Source organism: Cricetulus griseus, chromosome 2, assembly GCF_003668045.3.
Source record: "Cricetulus griseus strain 17A/GY chromosome 2, alternate assembly CriGri-PICRH-1.0, whole genome shotgun sequence".
Lineage (NCBI taxonomy): Eukaryota > Metazoa > Chordata > Mammalia > Rodentia > Cricetidae > Cricetulus > Cricetulus griseus.
In genome coordinates, this window is record NC_048595.1 from 159,281,405 (window position 1) to 159,309,160 (window position 27,756).

General features: G+C 36.7%; 1 protein-coding gene across 3 annotated transcripts in view; it reads left to right on the forward strand.

The window, feature by feature from the left end:
* The window catches only part of Rb1cc1 (RB1 inducible coiled-coil 1), a 67,464-nt gene extending 39,909 nt beyond the window's left edge, over positions 1-27,555 (forward strand). Inside the window, exons 10-24 of one of the 3 annotated variants that reach the window (XM_035440034.1) lie at positions 200-386; positions 467-548; positions 631-692; positions 2,596-2,699; positions 2,937-3,063; positions 3,147-5,035; positions 14,686-14,854; positions 16,216-16,324; positions 16,410-16,650; positions 18,184-18,232; positions 19,175-19,222; positions 21,361-21,419; positions 23,502-23,638; positions 25,420-25,490; positions 26,225-27,150. In XM_035440034.1, coding sequence (XP_035295925.1) covers positions 200-386; positions 467-548; positions 631-692; positions 2,596-2,699; positions 2,937-3,063; positions 3,147-5,035; positions 14,686-14,854; positions 16,216-16,324; positions 16,410-16,650; positions 18,184-18,232; positions 19,175-19,222; positions 21,361-21,419; positions 23,502-23,638; positions 25,420-25,490; positions 26,225-26,302 — 3,412 coding nt within the window. In that variant the 3' untranslated portion in view covers positions 26,303-27,150. Of the gene's footprint in view, positions 1-199; positions 387-466; positions 549-630; positions 693-2,595; positions 2,700-2,936; positions 3,064-3,146; positions 5,036-14,685; positions 14,855-16,215; positions 16,325-16,409; positions 16,651-18,183; positions 18,233-19,174; positions 19,223-21,360; positions 21,420-23,501; positions 23,639-25,419; positions 25,491-26,224 lie in introns of all 3 variants that reach the window. The other 2 variants (XM_035440035.1, XM_027398940.2) reach the window with 2 other exon arrangements.
* Positions 27,556-27,756: the final 201 nt, after the last annotated feature.

The window sequence follows — 27,756 nt, forward strand, 5'->3', positions numbered from 1 at the left end:
CTGTCATATTTAATTTAGGCTCTTTAAGAGTTTATGCTTTTATCTCTCAGTAATTCGTAATTTTTCCATATGGTTTCATTGACATGCAGATTCAGTAACCCTGGGATTAGAATTTAGAGTCTTGATCCTCACAGCTTACCTACAAGATGATTTTCAGCAAATGTTGGGACTGTTGAAAACAATGAATCTTATTCTGTAGGTGGTGTTGTTTTGTGATGCTTCATGCGGATCAAGATGGAGAAAAACTGCAAGCTCTGCTCCGCCTTGTAATAGAGTTGTTAGAAAGAGTCAAAATTGTTGAGGCTCTTAGCACAGTTCCTCAGATGTATTGCCTAGCTGTTGTTGAGGTTGTAAGGAGAAAAATGTTCATTAAACACTACAGAGAGGTAAGCGATTCCAATTGTTTATTTATGTATGAACATTAATAATTGGCACATGTTATTAACATAAACTTTCCTCTTCTAAGTGGGCTGGTGCTTTAGTCAAAGATGGGAAGCAATTATATGAAGCTGAAAAGTCAAAAAGGGAATCCTTTGGGAAATTATTTAGTAAGTATTAATATATTCATCTTTTTATTTTTTGCCTCATAAATAATTTCTAAAATAACCATGTTCCTAATTCTTCATACAGGGAAATCCTTTTTAAGAAACCGCCTGTTTAAGGGACTGGACTCCTGGCCCCCCTCATTTTGTGTATGTATTTATTTTCTAACCATGTCTAAATTTGAATATTATCAAACATCTATTTTCAGGGTTAGAAACATTTATCAGAAATAGAATAAATTGTGATAGGATTAAATCAGCACAAAATGGTTTTGGCTTTAAGGGTTACTTGGTATAAGCTTTAATGTGTGTTAATTTTTGTTAATTTTTGAGATTTTATTTTAATTATAGTGTTTCTCCCTCCCCTTTCCTCACAAAATTTTCTATATACCTCTCCCTCTGTCCTTCAAGATGATGGCCTCTTTCTTCAATTGTTACTGTATGCATATATGTGTGTGTGTTTGCACACACACATATATTAGGAATGTATATATATTAGGAATATATATTCCTAAATAAAACCTGATGAGTCTGTATAATGCTATTTGCATGTGTATTTTCAGAGTTCACAATTTGGCACTGGACAATTGATTAGTGGGCTCATACTTGGGGAAGGACCTATCCTGTTCCCTGTTTTCCTCAGTTCCCTATAGTTCTTTGTGTAGGGTTGAAGCCTTGTGGGTTTGTCCCCATGTAGGTTGGTGTGTTTAGCTCATGTTTGGGTGGATTGTGGGTGTAGCTTCTGGTGTTACTAGAAGGCAAATTCTGTAATCTCCTCTCACTATTACAGTCTTAACACCCCTTCTTTACAATTGTCCTTGAGCCTTTGGTGCTGGATTGTTTTTAGATATACCCTTTGCTGCTGTCCTCCACAACCCTTCATATTGATTGGTTGTGGTTTTCTGTAGTTGTCTCTGTTGCACAGAGGTGAACAGTGAAGAAATGTATTTTATCTTTGGGTATAAGGACAAATATCTATAGATTGTTGTTAAGGATATGCTGGATTAGGAAATTAATTGTTCTCCTACAATCATGATTTCACTAGCGTTGAGTAGTTAGCTAGGTTTCCAGTACCAGGTGTGGCCTCTTTCTTGTTAATGGCTCTGACATTCTATTAGAGGGCTGTTGGTTACTGCCAGTGTATGTGTGCTGCTACTTCATACCCCAATAGCACACATTTGGCTGTCAAGATCAATGAGAATGCAGTTTGTTAGTTGTTTTTTCTTTCATTTTTATGTAGTCTTCTCTGTTGTCTGTTGCCTTTTCATCCCTGTGTCTTCACATCACTTATTATTTGAGTCAGAATTACTTGAGTCTTCAATAAATCTTTATTAAAATTAAACATGAGAATATCATTTGATATTCTAGACCAGTTGGCTGGATCTATTCATTTTTTAAGCCAGGCATTTTTCATGATCAAAGAAATTTGGGAAATGCTATTTGCCCCTCCCCAATATTAGGAACTCAGTTTTAAACATGTTTCTGCAGGACAATATTACTTAAGAATGTTCACAAATAGCATAATTGGAATTCACATACATACTTATTTTCTATGAACCTGTTTTATGAAGATTATCCTGACATATTTAAATCTTCTTGACCAGTGATTAAGATAATTGGAGTTATTTTTAGAAGATGCTACTCTTGCCAGTATTATAAGCTAAGAACCAGTAGGACTTTACAATTAATACTTTATGTTTAGAGTTAAAAATTGACCCATAGTATTTTTTTTTTAATGAGAAGAGCACAGAAATCTTCCTAAGGTACAGCAACAGAGTTTACTGTAGAGAGACCTTTTGTGATCATTCTGTGGGTCAAAGGGAAGTTTAGGAGAGGCATATGCATAGTGCAACACATGGCACCATTTAGTGTTGATACTAGAATTTCTATAAAGTGCTGCAAGGACAAAAGGGTAAAAAGACGTATTTTATCACCAGACTGTTGAAGGTTCACAAAGCTGCCTTTTGTTTCTTAGGTTAGGTTTAATTGTAACAAAATAGCCATTATATGTAAATTCATCCTTTACATTGGTAAAGACTTTTCCCTTTTTCAGACTCAGAAGCCTCGAAAATTTGACTGTGAACTTCCAGACATATCATTAAAAGATTTACAGTTTCTTCAATCATTTTGTCCTTCAGAAGTACAGCCGTTCCTCAGGTAATGGCCATAGTATTTTTTAACTAAGTTGATTCTAAAATTGTGAAAGTTATTTGTTTTCTGGCTTCCCTGACTTGGCCATACTGGGTTTTGGGGGACATAAGCTTCTTCCAGCTTGCCCTATCCTTGCTTAAAAAGGACTAGTCATGCTGTTGTATTGTTTTTAAAAGATTGATATAATCTGTTCACAGTTCTTATAAGAAACTAAAACTCCAGTTTGTTTGCATTCTTTTTCAGGGTTCCCTTACTTTGTGACTTTGAACCTCTACACCAGCATGTACTTGCCCTACATAATTTGGTAAAAGCAGCACAAAGTTTGGATGAAATGTCACAGACCATTACAGATCTGCTGAATGAACAAAAGGCAAATGAGTTATTTTAAATATTTTTATTGTATAAGATGTTTACATCGTCACAGATCTTTAAAAGTCTCACTCTGTGTTCCAGGTGTCCACAAGTCAGGCATCCCCACAGTCAGCTGCTTCTCCAAGGATAGAAAGTACAACTACTACCTCACCAAAAACTCCTTCTCCTCTAACTGTTCAGGATCCCTTATGTCCAGCAGTGTGTCCCTTAGAAGAATTGTCTCCAGATAGCATTGATGCTCATACGTTTGATTTTGAAACCATCTCCCATCCAAACACAGAACAAACTATTCACCAAGCTTCATTAGACTTGGATTCATTAGCAGAAAGTCCTGAATCTGATTTTATGTCTGCTGTGAATGAGTTTGTGATTGAAGAAAATTTATCCTCTCCAAATCCTATAAGTGATCCACAAAGTCCAGAAATGATGGTGGAGTCACTTTATTCATCAGTCATCAATGCAATAGATAGTAGACGCATGCAGGACACTAGTGCACGTGGAAAAGAGGGGTTTGGAGATTATGCTGCTCTGCATGTCCAGCTGGAGAAATGCAGAGTTGCTGTCCAAGACTCTCACGTCAGCATACAAAATATCAAGGAAGATCTGTGCCATCTTAGAACATTTGTACAAAAAGAACAGTGTGACTTATCAGATTCTTTAAAATGTACAGCAGTAGAACTAAGAAACATTATTGAAAAAGTAAAATGCTCCCTAGAAATAACACTAATGGAAAAACATCAGAAAGAACTCCAATCTTTAAAAAGTGAGTATGAATGTAAACTTGATGCTCTAGTAAAAGACAGTGAAGAAAATGTAAATAAAATTAAAAAGTTGAAAGGAGATTTAGTATCCCTTGAGGAGGCTTTGCAAAAGAAGGACAGTGAATTTGCTGTGATAAAACATGAAAAGGAAGCTGTCGTCTGCATGCAGCATGAAAAGGATCAAAAGTTGTTAGAGATGGAAAATATTCTGCATACTCAAAATTGTGAAATTAAAGAGCTAAAGCAGTCACGAGAGATGGTGTTAGAAGACATGAAAAAGCTGCATGTTGAAAATGATAAGAAAATAGAGTCACTGAGAGCCGAATTTCAATGCTTAGAGCAAAGCCACCTAAAGGAATTAGAGGATACAATGAATGTCAGGCACACACATGAGTTTGAGAAAGTTATGACAGATCACAAAGTGTCTTTGGAGCAATTAAAAAAAGAAAATCAACAAAGAATTGACCAGATACTAGATTCGCATGCCTCAACTATCCAGGAAAAAGAACAACAGTTGCAGGAATTGAAACTCAAGGTTTCTGATTTGTCAGACATGAGGTGTAAATTAGAGGTTGAACTTGCATTAAAGGAAGCAGAAACTGATGAGATAAAGATTGTGTTGGAAGAGAGCAGAACACAGCAAAAGGAAACTTTGAAGTCTCTCCTTGACCAAGAGACAGAAAACTTAAGAACAGAAATAAGTAAACTGAACCAAAAGATTCATGATAATAATGAGAATTATCAGGTGGGCTTATCAGAGTTAATAGCTTTAATGACAATTGAAAAAGATCAGTGCATTTCAGAGTTAATTAGTAGACATGAAGAGGAATCTAATACACTGAAGGCTGAATTAGACAATGTAACATCTTTGCATCACCAAGCATTTGAAACGGAAAAAAACCTGAAAGAACAAATAGTTGAACTGCAGAACAAATTGGACGAAGAACTGAGTGTGCTTGAAAGACAAAAAGATGAAAAAATAACCCGGCAAGAAGAGAAGTATGAGGCTCTTATCCAGAACCTTGAGAAAGACAAGGAGAAATTGGTCATAAACCATGAACAAGACAAAGAACAGTTAATTCAGAAGCTTAATTGTGAAAAAGAAGAAGCTGTTCAAACTGCACTAAATAAATTTAAGTTGGAGAGAGAACTTGTTGAAAAAGAGTTATTAGAAAAAGTTAAACATCTTGAGATTCAAATAGCCAAAAGGTAAGTATTAAACTTAGTGTGTGATTATTCCTGAATACTCAAATGTATGTGTTAATCATAGTACCTTAATTTATTCATTTGCTGTAGTTCAGTAGAGGAACTGGGATGTTTTCACAAGTTAAAGAAATTTTACTTTTATAATATTGTCATAAATGTGAAAATAACATTACATAAATTTACTATTGCTAGAGCTAGGTATGATAACTTGTGCCTGTAATTCAAGTACTTTGGGAGTAAGGCAGGAGGATTGCTATAGACCCAAGCCTGGGCTCCAGAGTGAACTTGTTCTAGGCCATACTTTGTCTTGAAAAGTAAACAAGCCACAAAATATACCAGTAGTTTGAAAAATGTATATGAGAGCTTTTTTACTTTTTTAATTCAAATTTTTTTTTGATTTGTAGCTTTTACTAAATTCTGTGGAATTAGTAAATTTACTAATTTCTTTTACTAAATTCAGTTGAAATTACCTTTGTTTTTCTATGTTTATGTTTAAGTTTCCTCTGACTGTGGTTTAGCCAATGCTAAATCAGATGGGAATATGCAGCATGTTCCTCACTGTTGTTTTCTTGGTACTTCTGTTTCATCTGTTTTTCTGTTTCATCTGTTTTCTGTGTTTTAAATTCCAGACTTTTTGTGGATTTCTTTTCATTATATTTTTTTACTGTTGCTATCTGTTAATATTTTTTAATTATCACAGATGGTTTTAGAAACGTTGCGATCGAATTTTGCCCAATAAACAGTTTGTAGAGTATGGTTAGTGTATCATTTATTCCTATCATTAGTTCTCAAAGTGAATATTTCTAAGGGTGTGTGTGTATGCTTGTGTATTTGATTCCTGCCTCTAGCATCATCACTTTTAAACACTCTTAATTAGCTGCCTACAGTGTAATGCTGATTTTGAAACATTTTGGGGATTTTTGTAGAACTATGGGAGACAAAAGTTAAAACCAAAACCGTGTAATTACTATGGAAAAGCTTAGAACTAGAACTTAATGGTAAACTGGTAAAATAACAAATTATAATATTAAGAAATTGTTGCAGCAGGGGAAAATAAACTTTTCACTATAGAACTGAGCTTAGTTGTAAGTACAGCATGGGCTAGTTCAAGTTTATTCTAGGCAATAGGGTCAGGATCAGTAGATGGGAGTCTTGTAAAGAGAAAGCAAGCAAAGGAAAGAAAATTTTAGCCAAACAGACTACCAAGATTCTTGCTGATAGCAGTCTAGAGTGATAAGAAGCCAGGGGTAGGAGATGAAGAATTTCAATCCAGTATTAAGAGAGATCAGATTATAGGAGTAGGGAATTTTCTCCATACTGGCTTACCAAACTTCTTGTTACAACCGAGCAGCAAAAGCTGGACAGGAACAGTTGTCAAGGGTGGAGTCTAAAGGGCCAGAAGATACTGGCTAATGTTTAGTGAGTATCAAGCTCTAAGCGATATATCAAGAAGACATACTCTGAATCCTTCATCAAAGTTGATTCTCCATGGCTCACTTGGAAGCTGCCACTGTACTCAAGAACCTCTTCAAAGCATCAAATGTTGGCTTATTCTGAAAAAAAAAAAAAAAAAAAAAAAAAAAGAGTAGTTCTCAGTTACATGTCAGGAACTGAGACAACTGGCTACAGCCACTTCTGGAGAATAGGACTGTGTATTTCTTCTGTCTTCCAACCTTGTGGGTGTGCTTTTACTGGCATACTTGAAGTTCTTCAAGGGATTTTGGGAAATACAGTGTCTGTGCCTTGAAGTATGTATGAGATTACAAAAAAAACGTGGTAGCAGTATTGTGGGAGAGAACAGTAGCATTATACCGTTTTAAACTTAGCAGTCAGATGTACATATTTCTTTACCCATATTGAATATCCAAATAAAAGACACTTTAACATCGTATTTGTTTCACGTGATGCAACTTCTCTCCCCCACATGCCTGAGATGTCCTCTTTGTTCTTTTTCCTTTTTCTTTCCGTCACAGTCAATGAAATTCTGTAATATAAAAGCTGGGGGGTGGGGTGGGGAAAGCCAGATGACTACCATTATCATACCTTACTTTGGGGGAGTAGATGGGGTTAAAAAAAAACAAATGCCTTAATGTGAATAGATTTAATTACTAGCGTTTATTTCTGTAATTACCCTTGCAACTCTGTTAAATGTGTGGAGCTTCCTCCTATTACCCACTCCATTCATTACCTTCACCATTGCCTTATCTGATTGTAGTTCTTTAACTGACTGGCATGACTCAAGTCTTTGCAAGAGACTGCCATTTATTTGTATAATACAGTTGCTGTAAGGTGTGTGTGTGTGTGTGTGTGTGTGTGTGTGGTATAGTTTTTCACTGGTTTTCTTTTTTGTCCCTGCCATCAGTAGGCATGGCAGGAAATCTGTGTTACATTAAATATCTTTTCTGCCCTTATTCTATCAGACAGTATGAAATTAAATCAACTGTACAGCAGTTTAAATTTTTACTTACTGGTTCAGTGTAATGGGATACCTTCAGTGGCCAAGTGATAACATAATTCAAGAAATGCCTGGGGAGGGGTCACATGTGTAGTCACATCGACTTCCACCTTGTTTGAAACAGGGCCTCTTGTTTACATTCGCTGCTCTATTCTTCAGGCCAGTTGTCCTGCATGCCTTCAAGGATCCTTTTTCCACCTCCCATGTTGCCAGTAGGTATAATTGGGTTATAGAGCTATGCTACTACACTTGGTTTTATGTAGTTTTGGGGAATTAATTAAATCTTAGAAGTATGCTTGTGTAACGAGCACTTTACCCACTAAACTGGCTCCCTCATCCCCAAGAATTGCTTTCTGTAGAAGTAAATCATAGATCTAAAAAAAACATAGGACAAATCTTGCTGCTTTTCACTGTAGGATTATTTATGCCAGTTTTAAGATCTGTTTCTGTGATGTATCATAACTGGGAAAATTGTCACAAAGTAGTCTCTGGCTCAGAGTATTACTGCATTTGAATTTTACCTCATCCTTGCAAAATGGCACTCTTAGATAATGAGTCTTCAGTAGATTGGATCACAATTGTATCAATCTAACTGCTTTAGGAACTAATAGATGAAGCAAGATCAGTGCTTATATAGACAAGAGGCTGTGGTTAAAAGTCTTTATTGGAAAAATGTCCTTAGTTGAATACAGCAGGGGTTTTTTGTTGCAGTTTGTTTGGTGGGTTTTTTTGTTGTTTTGTTTTGTTTTTGTTCCTTTTTGCATTTTGAGACAGGGTTTCTCTGCCTCAAACTCGCAGAGATCTGCCTGCCTCTGCCTCCCGAGTGCTGGGATTAAATGTGTCCACCACTACTGCCTGGGAAGTACAGCATGTTTTAAAGTTGAGGAACAATAGTTTAGGCAGAAATAGGGTTTGGTATAAAAAAATTCAATCCATGTGGAGAAGTTAACTTGTGGAGACAGATTAGTGTTCTTTTCATGATGATTAGAATCTAGTGTGTTCAGCTTCTCATCCAATGACTAGGTGGGTATCTACTGAATTACTGAAAGCAGTTATCCTCAGAGGACTTATCAACTTCACATTTCATTCCCATCTTCAGGGATCCATCCATCCACAGCCATTGTCCATGAAGTCCTCCTATCCTCAATCCCTTCAGTACTGACAATTGAACAGATCAGGCAACTGTTGTAATACTCAACTATAACCCTAACCCCAGCTGTCACAAATTTCTTACCACCAGCTTCTTTATTTCTGAGTGGAGAAGAGGAATATAGGGTTTCATTATAGATTACTACAATTATTTTCCTTGTCTAACTTAATTTTTTAAAGATTTTATTTATTTATTATGTATACAGTCTTCTGCCTGCATGACAGCAGAGGGCACCAGATCTCTTTCAAGGTGGTTGTGAACCACCATGTGGTTTCTGGAAGAACAGTCAGTGCTCTTAACCCTTGAGCCATCTCTCCAGCCCCCTTGTCTAACTTATACGTTAAATTTTACCTTAGTTGTATATTTATAGAAACATAGGGTACATAGAGAGTTCATAGCATCTGTGGTGTCAGACATCCATTGTATTGAGGGGCTTGTAATAAGCTTTATTGCAGTACTACCATGATGTTCATGTCTCAGTTACATTGGAGTTAGCCCTTGATAGAAGTTATCATAACCCATTGCTAATCTCCATTTACCATCTAGCTCTAGAACACATAATAGATTAAATGAAAATGTGGTGGAAATTTTCACTATTTCATATGAACTGAAACTTACAGACTTTGCTTGGTCGTTTTGACCACAATAGTTCTTATTCCATGAGTGAGGAAACAGAGTTTTTGCCAAGTTGCTTTGTGTGTATTTACCTACAAATTGTGGGGCAGCTAACTTATTTGGGAACTTACTGGCCCAGAGTCTTATCAACCTTTTTTTTTTAAACATTATTTTGTTTTTATGTGTATGGGTATTCTGCCTACATGCATGTCTATGTACCATATATGTGCCTGTGTTGCATCCCTTGGAACTCATGGAGTTTTGTGTGGGTTCTCAGAACAGAGCTATAGGTACTCTGAGCCGAAGAACTATCATCTCTCCAGGGTTTTTGTTTTGTTTGTTTTCATTATTGTTTTTTAAACATTATTTTTTAAAGATTTACTATTGTGTGTGTATGAATGCTTTGGTTGCATGCATATAAATGTACCACATGTGTGCCTGATGCCTGCAGAGTTCAGAAGATCCCTTGAGACTGGAGTTAAAGGTGGTTATAAAGTGCCATATGGGTGCTGGGACTCAAACCTGGGTCCTCTGCAGGAGCAGCAAGTGGTCTTCACAACTAAGCCAACTCTCCAATGCCATAGCACATAGTCTCAATACATAATGTCTCCCTGGTGGTCAGCCACAGTGGGTTCAGGATGACCTGCTGTACTGTATCCCACTTATCGAAAGAAGGCAGTGTACTTGATTGCTGGCCCAGTTCTTGTAATTCAGTGGAAAATATGAATCTCTAGAGCTAGATTCCCAAATACCCAGTTAAAGCTTTATTGTTTTGTTTTTACAATTTTAGTAAGCCTTTATTCAACCCGTTGTGTGGGCTGATGCCAGCTGACCACTAGGAAAGATTTTTTTCAAGGAGAAGTCTGATTTCTGCTTGCATCTGCTGCCTGATAGGGCGCCACATTGTGTCTCCATGATGCTCTTTTAATTGGCCTCTGCCACTGCAGAGCCCACTTATCCCTTAAATGCATTTGATTTCAGCTCTTATTCACCTCTGTAAGCTGTGGCCTATGGGAAACGGCTAGTCTTTTAGCCGTAGGGCTTTTGAGTAATTGGGAAAAGAAATTTCTTTGAACATAAGAAACACTTTCTAATGCCTTCCCTTTGTATGCCTTTCTGTAGAGCCATTATTTTTTTTTAAGATCTTTCTGCTCAGTCCCCTTTTTGCCTGAGACATCTTTAGTTGACCCTGAGTATAGGTATGTAGTTACAGAAATGAGAAATATACTGATAAGTCATAAGTATATTTAAAAACCTTTCTTGGTATACATATGATTTTACCACACCTAACTTTTAGCCATATAATTTTTACTGAAATATATTGAAATATAGCATTATATTAATACATCCTTAGAGAATAAGTTAGAGAATAACTAGTCTTCCCATAATTGTATGTATTCTTTGTTATGAAATTAAATTCAGTCTTAATTTTTCGTTGGTTTCATTGTGGAACGAGAAACTTCCAGTCAGCTTTACATAATCTTCACACATTAATCGGTCTTGGTCATTGAAAATATATTTTTCTTATGTTTGATTTTTGTGAGCACCATGAATTGGTCATTTTGAAAACACTAGTTCACTAAGTTACATAGATTTTTCAAATGCTGATATGTTGTAAAATACAGCTAACTCAATACATAACCGAAATATCTGTGTAAGTACTTTAACATAAGATACATATATTATTATACTTTGATTAGTGGTCAAAGAACTTTATAAATAATCCCCATTTCATGGCACAGAATTTTTTAAATTTTATTTTATGTGCATCGGTGTTTTGACTGCATTCATATCTATCAGAGTATGCCAGAGGTGGAACTAGAGTTACAGTTAGTTTTGAACTGCCATGTGGGTACTGGGAATTGAACCCAAGTCCTATGGAAGAGCAGCCAGTGCTCTTAATCACTGATCCATCTATCCAGCCCCGGCATAGATTTTTAAATGATACATACTCAAGGAAGAATACCTTCCCCTTCTTCCCATTATAATGAAGGGTAAGGTGTCAAAAGTACAGTTCTGTGTTGCTGTTTTTAATCTGTTATGCCTGAACTATCAATGCAAATATCAGATGGAAAATACAAGTAAGATCATAACCTTTAAGCCCACCTTCTGAAAATACATTGATTACCTCCAGTCTTCTGCAGGTTGAACTCTGAAACTCTCACTAGAGTGGTTTTGCACTCTTTTGCAAAGAACCAGAATATAAAGTCGTGGAGGTTTGTAAGCTACATTGTCTGTATTAAGACTATTGTAGCAAAAGAGCTGTTACAAAAACAGGTGGTAGGCTGAATTTACTAACTTTTAAAGGATCTTAATCTTGTCATTTTACTTGAATTTATGTGTGGCTGATCTGAGTTTAAGGCCATCAACTTGGAAGCTTAATCATAGCCAAAGAGAATTTGGGATATGTTCCTTGTTCCATATATATTTTTGTCCTGATTCAGTCCTAGGCCTTTGCCTCCTGCTCTTAGCTGTGTCCCCCACATTGGGAGCATTTCCTAATCATACCTCTGTTTCCTGACATTGGAAGCATTCCCCACCCTATCCTCCCATATTTATGCCAAAACTAATTTAAGTATCTTGTAAATGCAAACCTTCCTTGGTTAGATGTTTACCTTAACTTGGATACCAGGTTTGAAAGTCACCATGGCTCTGGAAGCAACTAAATAATGTAAGAGGTTCTTTAAAGGATCTGAGTTTTGAGAATGGAACTGCCTGAAAGTGTCACCAATTGCTCTAAAAAGAAGATGCTTTTTCTGTATGGGAGGGAAAGCTGTGTAGGATTTGAAAGGGCAGCTGGGACATGTCCAAAAGCCCCACCTTCATTGGTCCCTTCTTCTAAAAAAAGAAAAAAATGGCACCTTGGAATGCCCTAATCTGGTGTTTCATTTTGCCATTTCAGTTAAGTCATAACTGTCATTGAATGTAAGCTCAGTCTGGTTGAGTTTAAACAGAACCACTTAAAAATCTTAGCCAATAAAGATGTATGTATTTGCATTTGATTTTCAGTGCCTCCTTTTTATCACCACTGCCATCCCTTTCCTAGAACACAGCTCCTTGCTTCCCCAATGCAGGGCAGGGGTGGTCTAGAAAAGCAAACTAAACAAAAGAGTGTATTAAGTTATTGTTTCATTGCTGTATTAATTCTTCCATCTCAGGTCCTCAGGTCTTAGGGTAATATAAAATAAGACAAAATCATGTACCTGATAACCATGTAGAACATAACCATGTAGAATAGTTCCAGCAAAAACTCAATATAGGTTTTTTTTTGGCATGGGGTATGCTTTTGTTTTGAGGCTGGCTGTGGCTGGTGTCTCTTTGGTAGAATGCTTGTCTAGCTGGAATAAAGCCCTGGGTTCAATCCCCACCACTCAGAAGGTTGAGGCAGAAAGAAGGCCCAGGTCACCCTCAGCAACAACAGGTGTGAAGTAGAGGCCAGACAGTCCAAACATCTGTTTGCATCCAATGGTACTTATTGGTTGTTTTCCCCACCCCACCCAAGCCCCTGGGTCATTGTGCAGTATACCTGTGCTAATCACCATGGGTTCTTTTCAGAGGGAGTGGGTGTGAGAGCTGTGTATGCTTGTTTAACTAGAACCATCTCTTCAACCTGTGTCATCTCAGCCCAGCATTTATCCTGAAACACAGTGCACCTTGAAAAACATGATAGGTATATGCCGGCCCCCCTCCTGTGACACAATTTGCTTCATTTTTGATAATACAAACTTCTCTTTCAGACCTATTTGCTGGGTTCTGTTCCCTTATCATGGTATCATTCAAAAAGCATTTTGTTACAGTAAGCTTTGAATATATAACTGTTAGTGGCTGGTTGTTCCATACATACAATTCTGTGTTGGATTATCTAATGTGGCCATGACTGTCTATATTCTAAACTATTGCCATTTATCCTCTAGCTGTAGGGATTATTCTTCAGGGACTGACTGTATTAGCTGACTAGGATTGTCTCTTAGCCCCGCCTATGCCTGGTTATCCAGTTCTGGGTCTTTTTTATATACACTGTTTTATATACTGTTTTCTCATTAACACTTCCTGTGTGCAACCCTGCTAACTGCATACTAGCTAGATAAAGCTTTAACTTGCACAGCTCCATTTCTTTCAACTCAAAGGCAAAATAAATCATTCACCTTTTAATTGTTTGTGTTACATGAAATAGAAAATTCCAGCCTTTCTGCACTAAGCCAAATGTGAGTGTAGAAAGATTAGCATGCGTGTTCAGATTTGAGTTAGCTTTGTCTATAAATTTGGATGTATGGATAAAAGATTCTCAGTGATTTCTGCATGGTTTCAGTTATAATAGTAGTTATGCATTGCTATCATAATTATAGAAAACTGTTTAGGAGTGATCAACCTTTTAACTAAAAACCCTGGTTATAGATGTACCTCTTCCAGCTGGGCGTTGGTGGCACCCGCCTTTAATCCCAGCACTCGGGAGGAAGAGGCAGGCAGATCTCTGAGTTCAAGGCCAGCCTGGTCTCCACAGCGAGTGCCAGGATAGGCTCCAAAGCTACACAGAGAAACCCTGTCTTGAGAAAAAAAAAAAAAAAGTTTTCTGTGGGGATGTTTTCATTTGTCATGTACCTCTTCCAAAAAGATTCCAGTGTCTTTTAAAATCAAGCAAAGGCACACTGAAAATGAATTGTCTAATAACACTATAGCCTTTATTTTGTTGTAGCATGGTTTAACACTTAAATAGAGAGGGATTGAGATAAAATCTGGCCATTTAGACCAGGCTGATTTGATTGATTGTGCAGCCCAGGCTGACTTGGATAAACTTGCAGAAAACTTGGTTGCTGGGATTGTAGACATGCCTGGCTTGTTTCAACAGTTTTGAAGTCATATTTTAGGAATCTTTTAAAGTTTGAAAGCAAATTAAGATATAAGATTAATAACCAGTTTGTAATCATTTAGGCTTGTCTTTTGCTTCACTTAGCCATTCTCATCTCTGCTGCCTTGTCAGCAACTCCTAAAAGATTAGCAAGTTCTGACTAAAATGAGTCTGCTCAGGAATACATAAATTTTTCTTTGTCTGGAGAATTCATTTTAGTTTCACTTTTATTCATTGGGTATCAAAATGAGCCCAAATCTATCTCATGGAAAGTAAAACTTGCCACCTAAGAAGTTATCAAGTGTGTGCTCTCTGTTCTAAGGATAGAAAAACTGAATCCTGAAGTACCTGAGAAGAACATAAGTTTCCTAGGTGCTGGTGGAAACCCTGGTTCCTTGCTGTCATCCATCATGTTACTTAAGACACCATATAGTTCCTAGTTTACTTTTCAGTCAGAAAGACAGGGTTCACACAGTAATACCTTTCTCTTCATGGGTTTCTGGGAGGTAAATAGCCTAAATAAGATATTTGATATATTGTGATTATGTCTATAATTGTTTTTTAAAAATCTCTTTTCAATTTTTAAGTACTACTGCCTTTGAATCAGCCAGAGAAGATTCGTCAAGCCTAGTTGCTGAACTTCAAGAGAAGCTTCAGGAAGAAAAAGCTAAATTTCTAGAACAGCTTGAAGAACAAGAAAAAAGAAAGAATGAAGAAATGCACAATGTCCGAACATCTTTGATTGCTGAACAACAGGTGTGTTTGGGATCTGAGGAAGCTAAATAGAAGCCAGCGGAGCTAGTTACTTAATATTTCTTTGACCTTCATCACAAAAGCATTTATTTAAAAAGAAAGTTTAACAAGACTAGCTAGCAATCTCTATAAGAATTATCCACTCAGGCTGACATGGAATCCCTGGTTTTGAGCATATGAACTTTGGCACAACTCATTCTACGTGTAATTAGGTTCTTTCTCTGCAAATTCTCACTGTGTGAACATACTCAAAAATAGAACATATCAGATTTCAGATTGGCAGAATGAATTAGAATGAATTAATGGATTTAACTGCTTCAATCAAAAAATGTGAAACTAAACTATCTTGAGTTAACCTAAGTTTTAAAAAAATTAGATGACTTCTAAGCTGTTTTACAATTTCAAGTTCAATTGGTTTTTATCTCACTTCCTTTTTTATTATAAATTTGCTTATTATAATTTGCGATTATTATCTTAATCTATTTCATATTACAGTAATAACAAAGTACATGTATGCTTTTTATGTTTTTTTTTGTTTGTTTTGTTTTTGGAGACAGGGTTTATCTGTAGCTTTGGAGCCTGCCATGGAACTCACTCTGTAGATTAGGCTGGCCTCAAACTCACAAAGATCCACCTGCCTAGTTTGTTCATTACTCTTGGATTTTGCATAAAGCTATCAAACAGCTTTCCTGTTAAAGCTCTCTGTTGCCATTAATGGATTCTTAAAAGTTTGGGCAGGGAGGGATACTAAGCAGATAAAAGAGTTGGGGTGGGTTATTTTCTCATGTATGTATTTATTCTCTTTTAGGAAGATTTTAATGAACTCTTAAAAATGATTTACTTAACAATTTAACCTCCTTTGTAAATGAAACAGCAATTAAAATCGCCACTTAGAAGATCCCTCTAGGCCGTAGGATATGTGAATATCATGTATCGAGAATGGGTGAAATTTGGAGAGTAATAAGTCTAGTCACTGTACAGGTCTAGAGGTCCTTGCATATGTCCAAATAAGACAGAGAGAAAGACAATTACATGCTGGTATGGTAATCAAGAGTCTGCCAAAAAGCAAAGACTAAAGAAGAAGAAAAATTACCCAAAGAAAAAGTCATGTATGCAGCAGCACTCTTTTTTGTCAGTTTCCTTCTTTCCCTAAAATGTTGAGCATTTGTTAATGCCTTTCTTCTGACAATATAGGCAAAAATGAGAAAATAAAATTTGTTTTCAAGATACTAAGTGTGAACCAAGAAAGTATACCAGTTACTAGAGTACATACAACTTTTTGCTTTATCGTGTAACTGCAGCCTTATTTTCATAGCATTGGCTGCTAAGTATATGCAGATAATTGACTGTTACTGTTGTTTCAGACCAATTTTAACACTGTTTTAACGAGAGAGAAAATGAGGAAGGAAAACATAATAAATGATCTTAGTGATAAGTTAAAAAGTACAATGCAACAACAAGAGCGTGACAAAGGTTAGTGTTGTCTTCTAATATGATTTTAAAAACATTTGTGGAACATTTTCAGTTTGGTAATGTTTACATGAATTTGGGGTCTTAGATTTGATAGAGTCACTTTCTGAAGACCGAGCTCGTTTGCTTGAAGAGAAGAAAAAGCTTGAAGAAGAAGTGAGTAAACTTCGCACTAGCAGTTTTATCCCCTCGGCACCTGTGCTTACAGCCCCAGAGCTGTATGGAGCCTGTGCACCTGAACTGCCAGGGGAGACGGAGAGATCAGCCATGGAGACAACAGATGAAGGAAGAGTGGACTCAGCAATGGAGATAAGCATGATGTCTGTCCAGTAAGTAGGTCTATCTGCCAATAAGTTCATCAGAGGTTTTTCAAGTCAGCAGTGCCACATTGGGCCTGAGCCTGGTGTCACAGGCCAGTAATCCTAGCTTTGAAAGATCTGCCAAGGCAGGTGGTCACATGGTAAAGCTCTGCTTGGACTATGACACTCTGTCTCAAAATTACCAAAAAAAAAAAAAAAAAAAAAACCTATAGTGCTATTGCATTAAATTAGAAAATTCTGAAGGAAAAAGATACTTTTACATTGCTAATATTTTTTGTTTGTTTTTTCGAGACAGGGTCTGTCTGTGTAACAGTCCTACCTGTCCTAGAACTCACTTTGTAGACCAGGCTGGCCTCGAACTTCCAGAGATCTGTCTACCTCTTTACCTTACTAAGTGTTCTCAGCCCATATAAAAGTGTGATTTTAAAGGACAAAGTATAAACATGCTAAAAGAATGTTGAAATTAGAAATCATAGATGATAGAAATTAATACACGGTGAACCTACAGGAGGAAAAAAACCCAACTATATCCTATACATGGGAGAGACAGTTGAATCAAAACAATATAGCAAGCTCAGTGTAAGGCCAGGCACATGAGAGCATTCATCTAATATCCCCAGTGCAATGGTGGCGGGGTCAGAGACAGAGGTTGGCAGATCCTTGGAGCTTATTGGCTAGCTATTATACCAGAATTAATGAACTTCAGGGTCAGTGAGAAAACTCAAAAATGGTAATAAGCAGTCTCAATGAAGATTCCCAATGTTGACCTCTGGTCTTCACACATGCACACACATCTTCACAAACACATTCATAGACCACACACGCACACCAAAAATAAATAAATAAATTAAAATTTACAATCAGTTTCTACAGCTTCTGTTATTAACAAAAAGATGAGTCTACATTTGGAAATTTTAGCACATCTTTATTTAGATGTGTAGCTATAGATGCCCGTAATTAGATCTACACAAGTAGAAATTGGAATATTCTGGAGGAAACAAAAGGGTCTAAAACCAGGGACAATCAATGTGATATTCAGAGAGAGCTATATAACAGCATGTACATTTCTTTGAATGTGAATTTAGATGTGGAAAATGTGTTTAATATCTGGGAAAGTATGAATTTTGAAAAACTTGTCTCTAGATAAAAAAGTGCAAAGTTTTGCTTCTAATTTTAGGAAGTGTCTGAACTTGTATACAGAATAACAGCTATTTTTATCTATATTGATTACTTCAACTCTTCTAAAGCTTTTACTAAAGCTTCTAAAATCTTTTTTTCTTCCTTTCTCTTTCTTTCTTTCTTTCTTTCTTTCTTTCTTTCTTTTTTTTTTTTTTTTTTTGAGACTGTGTCTCTCCAGACTATCCTGGCACTCACTATGTAGACCAGGCTGGACAGAGATCCACCTACCTCTGCCTCCTGAGTGCTGTGATTAAAAGTGTGTGCCACCATGCCTGGCTAAGCTTCTAAAATCTTTGTGACAAATGTAAAATTCAAAGTTTCAAAGTGCTTAAACTTTAATAACAACCATTCTCTCACTTTTAGAGAAAATACGATATCTGAAGAGAAACAGAGGATCATGCTTCTAGAACGGGTGAGCAGACTTTCTGTGAAGTGCTTGTCTAATATGATGGCAAGTCCCAAAATAAAACATTTAAATGTTTTCCATTCTAAAAACATTACATTTTGATGTGCTTTATGAATTGTCTTTTTATGATTGGTTTTAATTGATGATGTTTGAGAAGTCCTAACGTTTGTTCTTCATGAACAGTTAGCAGTCATGTCAAGTCTCTATGTAACTTCCCAATGAATGGCATCTAAAAAAATGCAGAAAGAGTGTACATTTTATTAACAACAGCTCGGAAATCAGCTGTAATATGAGTAAGAATTTCAGCACATTTATTTCAAAAACAAAAGTAGATTTTCTCTTTTGAGATGAGCAAGAATAAAAAAAAAGTAATGAAGATTAAAGTAATGAAGTTTTTAATAAATATTAATTGAAGTGAACAAGTAAGGGGCTTCCTTCCAGTTGCATACAAAATTGTATACATATAAACCACATATGCACACCAAAAATGAAAAGATAAAAATTTGACAATTTTTAGAATGAAAATGGTTAGTTTCATTTTTTGGACCATGAAGATTTTTACCAATGTCTTTATTCTATATAAGCTTAAATGTTTGACATTAATCCAAAGTGAAACTACCTAATCTGATTCAAATGTATCAGCCATCCTTTTCTTGTTTTGTGATTAAGCACCTTAGAATCATACAAGATGTAGCAATAAATGCCGGTTCCCCCCTCAGAACTGGCAAATCTTTGTAGATAAATGCAGGTATTTGTTGTGAGTCTAAAATTCTACAGCTAATGACAAGATTAGAAGATTTGAGGAAACAAGTCTTAGGACAATGTTGCCAGTGTTGTCATTGTCTGTTGTCTGATCAGAACAGACTCGCTGCACACATACACAGTGTAAAGAAGATGAGAACCTTGCTAATTCAGGGATAAATCAGGGTTTTCTTTTTCTACCTGTAGACATTGCAGTTGAAAGAAGAAGAAAACAAGCGGTTAAATCAAAGACTGGTAAGAGTTTTCTGATTATGTCTCTTTTAAAAAATTAGTTTGTAGTTTGTTACATCCTTCACCTGAAGGATAAATGCTTCTTTAAATGGAGAAGGGAGCATGTGTGCTATGAAGTGTGAGTGTAGAAATGAAAAGACACCTTCCCAAAATAACTTGTTGCCAACACATGGCCCTGAGGATTGAACTCAGGTCATCAGGCTTGGTGGCATGTGCCTTCAACCTCCTATGCCATCTTGCCAGCCCAGAATGTGTATGATTTACTTACACTGGTGTTTGTTAAGTCATTGGGACATTGACCATCACTGGCTCTGAAGGGATGAAGTCAGGTCAGAGCTGTTATTTTGCTTGACTGTAGAATCACCCTACCTCTTTTATCTTTATTTTTTTAGATTTGTTTCATATGTATGAATGTTTTGCCTGCATGTATGAATGTGTACCTTTTGCATGCATGGTTGTGTCCCATCATGTGGATGTTGGGACTGAACCCAAATCCTCTGCAAGAACTGTAGGGAGACACCCTAGCCTCGCCCAACTTTAATCATTACAAAGAACAGCAAGTGCTCTTAACCACTGAGCCATCTCTCTAGCCCCATCCTGTTTTTCTTCACTAGAAAATAAGAATATCCTGGTAGAAATTTAAACAAGTAGACTGACTACCTTACTATAATACTTAGGAAAAAAATGATAATAATATTTGTTATTAAGAAAACATTTCTTGGGATTCCATATTTATGTTTGTAATCATTGTGTTTTTAATTCAGTGAATTAGGAGTGCTTTGTAACCTGTTGAGCATTTTTGTTTATTCCGATGAATCTTGTAAATGAAGATAACTGGCTGTGCCCTGACTTGTGACTTTTTTAATTACTCTGGCAGCCTACTTTAGAGACAGTCATGTTTAATACAGCAGTTACTTTATTTCCCCCTAAATCAGGTTGTGTTTCTAGCATCTAAAACAATTATTTTCTGATAATTGCATATTTTAAAGTAAACAAATAGTTGAGGCTTTTACCAACTGAGCCATTTCACTGACCCCCATAATTGATTATTTTAGTAAGTAGCAGTAAGAAGAGTGCAGTGACACACACTGTTAATCCCAGCACTCTGGAGGCAGCAACGGGCAGTTGTTTCAGGACGACCAGAGCTACATAGAGAGACCCTGTCTGAAAAGTGAATACATGGGCCTTGGTGGTGCACACTTTCAGTCCTAGCATTTGGGAGGCAAAGGCAGGTGGATCTCTGTGAGTTCGACACCAGCCTGCTCTACAGAGAGAGTTCCAGGACTGCCAGAGAGCTACACAGAGAAACCCTGTTTCAAAAAACAAAAACAAATAAATGCAGTGGTGAAGCATCCTCTTTCTGTTTTCTTTTGTTTGTTTTTGAGACAGGATCTCTCTGGGTTGCATAAAATGCATAGTCCTGTGTGTGGTGATTTCGGCAAGGCATATGCCATTGCCAGCCCCTACTTTTTTCACACAAACAACAAAAATTAGATGTTCTATACTAATAGACTACTATTTAAAAAGGCTTTAAAGTTGTTACTCAATACATATGTAGTGTCCCCAAAGGGAATATAAGGCCCATTTGGCCAAGATTTTTACTAATATTTTGTTTTGTTTTTGTAGGCAGTGGGGTTCAAGAAACATTTTTAAACTTCTTTGTTCTAGAACCTATATTAGTAGTAACCAGAGAAGCAGAGATACTTCCACATGACCCAAAAAGCTAGCACGTGCATCCAGACCTGGCCTCTAGAGAAGTTGCTTTCCCATTCATTTACTGTCTTCACACAGGAAATCTGTGTAATATTGAACCTGTGTTAGAAATAGATGATCAGTCTTACCTTCACTGGTAGAATATATGTCATTTTCTGGTTAATTTTATCAAATCTCTGAAAATGGTTAGGATTTCCTAGTCAGATGTTAAATTCCCTCATTCCCTCTGTATCAGACAGTGTTTGGAATGGAATGAAGTTTAGTGCACCAAACTTAGATTTCATTGTTGAGTTACTGAACTTAAATATTATGTAAGTGTGGACTTTCAGCTTGAATGAACACAGATTGAAACATGTCACCAGACCTTTCTGGTGAATATCATACTTTAGATGTGTGCAACTCATGCATGGTTCCTTCTTTTGTCCTAGATGTCTCAGAGCATGTCCTCAGTATCTTCAAGGCATTCTGAAAAAATAGCCATTCGAGAGTAAGTATATCATTTTGATTTTGTGGGTTTTGAATCAGATTGTTAGTTAATGAAAATGTGATCATAACGATCATTTAGGCCTTGCTCATTGAGCCTAGAGCCTTATGCACAGGGGTAATTTAAAAACTCATTGGAAAGCAAGGTTTTTCACACTCATCCTGGAGCCCTGTGGACTATATTCGGAGTCATTCCATTACAGCTGTATCATTCGCACAAAATCCTCGAAGCTTTTCTTGCATTGGCTAACATTTCAACTGCCATCCATTCTGAAAACAACTGTATCTTCTCAGCCCTCCTTTCAAATTGGAAGATCTTGATTTCAGGGTACTGTGCTTCCTGCATTTTATGTTCATTTGTGTGCTGTAAATTCAGAGTATACTTTGAAATTTTCATCAGTTGAACAGTTTAATATTATAGCTTTTCTGGTACAAAATAATCCATAGAAGTAATTGTTTCTCCTGTGAGTTGTCTGGCAGGAGCTTTGAAGCAATAAATTAAAGAAAAGCTCATGAACCCTGGCCTATTGTTCAAGAATTACTGAACTTTATACACAAAAGTCTTACCTTGTAGCCCAGGCTGTCCTGGCATATACCATCTTAATTTGCTGCCTCAAATGTTAGGATTAAAAGGGTAAATCATAGTATAGTACCCAGCTTCTGAATTAAATATTTGTGAAGATCCTTATTTTATTTATAATAGATTTTTGTTATTAATTGGTTTAAGGTGTTTTTTTATGGCTCTTAGATATCCCTTCTGGTCCTAGCATCTTAGCTTAATCTTCTTTAGGTGATGAAATGGCAGGATGGCTCTCTGCTTAACCAGCTGTGCATCAAATCATTGGTGTTTGGAGGATTAGAGATGAGCTTAACACAAATGCCTCATAAGACTCTTACCTTTACTATATTAGCTTTTAGTGTTCAGTCAACAATACTTACCCCATGGTTGCAGCAGTATCTCAGACAATTCCTACACATGCTGTGGCATCACCTGTATAGCCCTAGTGCTGGGGAAGTGAAGGCAAGAGACAACTGATTGCAAGTCAGAGACCAGCCTGGAACACATAGAAAGACCCTGTCTCAAAAAAAGGGAAGGGAGAGATGGCTCTGGCATTAAAGGCAAAGCTCAAAACAAAACAAAAAAAGGATAAAAAGCTTAATATCTATCTTTGTCAGCTGGAGAACCTAGCACATAAAATTAACCCTAGCAACTAAAATCTGGGCTGATCTTCAGAACCTGTTGCTATTTTGAGTACATTTTGAGAGGCAGACACTTAGTAAGTTCACGTAGGCAGTTGTAACTGCTTGTTCATCTCTTCCTTAAGGTCTGCACTGAGGCTTTCTGAGGCCTGATTGCACACATAGACTTAGTTCAGCTGCTTTTTCCTTTGAAATGAAGAGTGTCACACTTAAGAATTAAAATGCCAGGTGTGTTTCTTGGTATAAAATGAAAGATTACAAGGAAAAATTATTCTGTGACTAGATATTTCTCCTACCGGGTACAAAGTGGGTTTTTTTTGTTTGTTTTGTTTTATTAAGAAAATTCTTGGCCTTTATAAGTTGCTGGCAGTTGCTTTGAACATCTATACAATTAGATGAAAGGGACTTGTGGGGACCCTCAAGTCACCTTAGTGGGTGTGCATCTCAGGATGTATATCAAGGTCAGGGGACAGCGTGCAAATTTCCCCACCCTTGGGTTCTAAGGATTGAACTCAGAACTGCAGGTCTGTCAGCTGGTTCCTCTACCCACCGTGACAGCTTCCCATCCCCTTCAAGTCCCTTTTATTTAATTGTACAGTATTTGTGTGTGACCTATATGCACGTCCTATCTACTTCAAATCATCTCTAGAATACTTACGACACCTATTGCAAATAGTGTTAACCTGTGTCACATGGCATATTGACAAAGGGAACTTGTGTGAACATCTCAGTGCAGAGACAAGCCTCCTTTCCACAGCAGTTATGCCTGACCTGTCAGTTATTTCTGGTGGATCTAGAACCCCTAGACTCAGAGCCAGCTGTATACTCTCAAGTTTGTATCACATGTGATGAACTCTCTCTAGGACAGTAACCTTCCTCTCCTTAGTTTTCAGGTGGGAGATTTGGTTCTCATCATCCTAGATGAGCGACATGACAATTATGTGTTGTTTACTGTTAGCCCTACTTTGTATTTTCTGCATTCAGAGTCTCTTCCTGCCCTGGATCTCAAACCAGGTGAGGGAGGTAAGTGTCACATACAGTTCTAAATTATTAATCTTGAGTGGAGAACATATATTCTCCTGTTGTATATTATATACATTTGTTAAGTCATTAGGAACAAATCTTCTCATTTTTTTACAAAGTCTTTATTATGGATTTAATTGATAAATCCAAAATTAAGTGTAGTGTTGTACAGTGGATCAGCTGATCAGACTGTAGAAGTATTCAAATCTGATCTAACCTAATTGCAGTATTACTGTCAGAATTCCCACGTTCACTCTATTGACAATTACCATATGATTACTTGCTCATGCAAAATTACCAGTGTCGGGTAAAGAATAGTGTCTTTCCTATACTATTTATGATTTTTTTCTTACTTATTTTTCTTTGTGTTTATTGATCCATCATCATTATTATTCTGTGAGCTTTGCCAAGCACACTGAGTAACAACTCCCATTATTTGCTGGATCATTAAAGAGAAGAGGATAGCTGTTGTGGAATTATTAGACTCAATAGAAGTGCTTAGAAAACAGTTTACCAAGCCAGGTGTGGTGGAGCATGCCTTTAATCCCAGCACCCTTTCCTAGTAGATACAGGCAGCTCTCTGAGTACTAGGACAGCCAGGTATACACAAAGAAACCCTGTTCAAAAACAAAGAAAAGAAAAAAAATGTCAGTTTACCCATATGAACTGAAGTTCTTGTTTGGAATGGCCTGTAAACAATTGCTCATTTTGGGGTAGGGCAGTGTCATTGACTACTCACTCCATCATGGTTTTTGATGGGTGAGCTATTTAGAATATCTGTGGGATGGAAGCTACATACATGACCATGAAAAGTGACAAGGTAAGCATGCAGCCTATTTTCACCTTGAGATTTCCAGCATTTTTCATATTGTTAATTTTTGGCTTTTTGATAAAAAGTTTCATGTATCCCAGGCTGGCCCCAATCTGTCCTGAATCTGAGAATGGTCTTGAACTCCTGATCCTGAACTCCCTGCTGGGTTTACAGGCCTGGAGCTCTATGCCTGGCTTCATCGTTCTTCTGGTCTTCTTAGTTTCACTTGTTTAAACTTTTATTTACTTGTAAGTCTTTTGTTTTTCACAGTTTGGAGTGTCTTCTCTCTAAGTTGCATCTCAGCTCTTTACATTTTTAAGTGAAAATGTTTTTTTAAAAGGTATAAGGACTCATAAGACAAGGAAAATCCACATACTGACAGATTCATGTGTTACCATTTTTTATTATTTGCATCATTTCCTATGTGTATTTCTAAACATGTGAAACTGGAAATGTGTACAACTGTTATAAACAATTCTAAAAGAAGGGGCTTGACTCCTCTAGTGTTCTGGACCTTGCACCAGGAAGTCCACTTTAGGACTTAGTGTGTGTTTTCATTCTTAATTGCTTACCGAATCCCAATTATATTGACATTGCTGCACTAGGTGCTGTGGTTGAGGTTCCAACCCACACTGGAGGGCTGCCACTCAGAAATCTGTTCCACTTAGACCCTAGAAGTGTATTTTGCCACTTTGAGAAGTGGAGATCATCATCATAGTTCCTGCAGTAGGTGGCAGTGTCGAGTTACTTATTTGCTCATGATGCCTACTTCGTTTCCTAGAAGCCCATGCTTATTTACATGTTGGGAAGTACAATAGATTTTTTTCTTCAGTGAATAAAAAGTTAGTTTCAGTAATTTCGATGGTTTTAAAAGTCTTACTTGTTCTTGTGAGAACACCATTACTATTTTGATTTTGCAGTTCTTTTTTTCTATGAATTTTGAAAAATAAGTTAACAATTTATTCACTAGCTTCAGGTGCATCTAGAAGACCCTGGGTCCTTGGAAAAGTAATGGAAAAGGAATATTGTCAAGCCAAAAAGGTAAGAACTATACCCTATAATAGTAAACCTAGGAATGTTATTGTATGGAAATCCTTACTAGTATTTTGAGAGCTTGAGGTTTATTAAATTGAATTTAAGCCAGAAATCCATTAAATATTGCTATTATGTTTAGATAGAAGAGGTAGATTAGCAACATTGCATTCACCTACAAAGGAGAACAGCCAGTGTAACTTGGGTTGAAAGCACACTGCGTAACTTCTAGCAACAGGGAAGTGTGCGTAGACTTGCTCTTTACTCAATTCTGCGTGCTGCCCCATTGATGAAAGATAACTTCAAGTCTTTATTTGGAGGCTAAACTGAAATTAACAGTCAACGAAATTGAGAAGCCAAGGCAGAGACAGGAGGATCAACAGTTCCAAGCCATCCTAGGCTACGAATATATATGCTTATAATTTCAGCCTTTGGGAGGCAGGGATAGGAGGAATGCTACAAATTTGAAGCCAGTCTGGTCTGCATAGTGAGTGCCAGGTCATCAGGGGTATATAATAAGACTGGATTAGAGAGAGAAGGGGTTAGCTATAGCGCCTCCCACTCCCCACAGCAATGTTAGTTACCCAGTTGGTCGAGAGCATATCTTCTGTAGTTTAATGCAAAGTAAAGACTCTACTTCCTGCTCCTCCCCAATATTCTAGCAATAAGCTGTATGGTTGAAGGGGACTTGAATAAACTGATTTCAGTCATACAGTGATTCCATATTTTTCTTTCTCTCTTAGGCACAAAACAGATTTAAAGTTCCTTTGGGAACAAAGTTTTACAGAGTGAAAGCTGTGTCATGGAATAAGAAAGTATAGCCACAGAAGAAATCTACATCTGATACCGTTTTCTGATTTGTCCTCTAGCGCTAATAAACTCACTCCAAAACAACCTGCCATCCTTCTTTTTACAAAAGTCAACACGGCAGTATACTACATTGGTGGACTACACTTCCCTTTTAAGTGGATATATCTTAGGAACAATAAATTCATCAAAATACTTGGCTGAATTGAAATGGTTTTGTTTTGTTTCCACCCAAATAACTAGAAATGCGGACCAAACTAGTTACTGTTCTCCAAAGGCAGCGCCTGCACTGTGGCTTGTGACTAGCCTCATTAATTGCCTGTTAATAAACATTAGCTGACTAGACACCAGTGTTGTTGTTACCAGCATTTGTTCTCTTGTGAACTCAAGAGTCCTTGCACTCTTTAACGCGTTCTTTATAAAGTGTATAAATCCTTCCAAACTATTTAAAGAGAAGTGTACTGCATGCAGATAATCATAATTTTGTTCGCCTCAGAAGACTGCTAACACAAATTCTTTAATTTTTTAAAATAACCCTTTGATGTTTCAAAACATAACAATGTAATTTGACTGACTTTAAGTTCAGCCATAAATAATGAGCAATCTTCAAAAGCACTTTCCACACAGATCATCGAGGCTCCCAGGGAAGAAGAGTCTGCACCACTGGAATTTTCAAGTGCAGGATTCAAACTTCTCAGCATCTTAGGACTGTTTGAAATAATCATATTGATGAATTTGTAATTCATGGTTGCGCTTCAAAAAAAGATATTCATTGTACATTAACATTTAGAGGTCATTTAAATAACAAAATACTGTAAAGGACCTGTACAATTTTAAGACAATAAAGAATTGAAAGTGTAAATACGTGTGCCTTTCGAAGGTTACATTTTTAATCTATTTGTGTGATTGCTGGAAGGGTGAAGAAATTGTTCTGTATCAAAGAGAAACATGTTTATTACAAAGATGTTGTTTGTATCCTATGTAACAGTGAAGTGGACTTCTGTGGAAGAGAACCTTGTAAACTAGGGCTTTAGAAGCTGGCACTGAGCCAATGTGCTGAAGTAGCTAGTGGGTTGGAAAGAGCATCTTCAGGGTTGCTGCTAGAGAGCAGTAAGAAAATGATTCTTTTTCAGAAATATTTAATTTCTTCATAAAAATAAGTTGGATATTTTTATATATATGTAACCTAATAGAATGAATAAACATCATAGTGTATAGAATACTGAATTTGACAACATATTAATGAATAAATGAACAAATGATTTCATACGTTTCTATTCAATCCTTTGACATCTTTATGCAGAGACTACAAGTTTAACAAACTGTATTTTTTTTAACAGTTGTGTTTGTGTCTCAAACTGCTAAGGCAAGCCATTTTACTCAATTAATGCTCTTCAAATTTAGTATGTGGTTATTATGCTGTGGAATTATTGGAATTATTGCTGTGACACACTAAATCTCTTTTCTT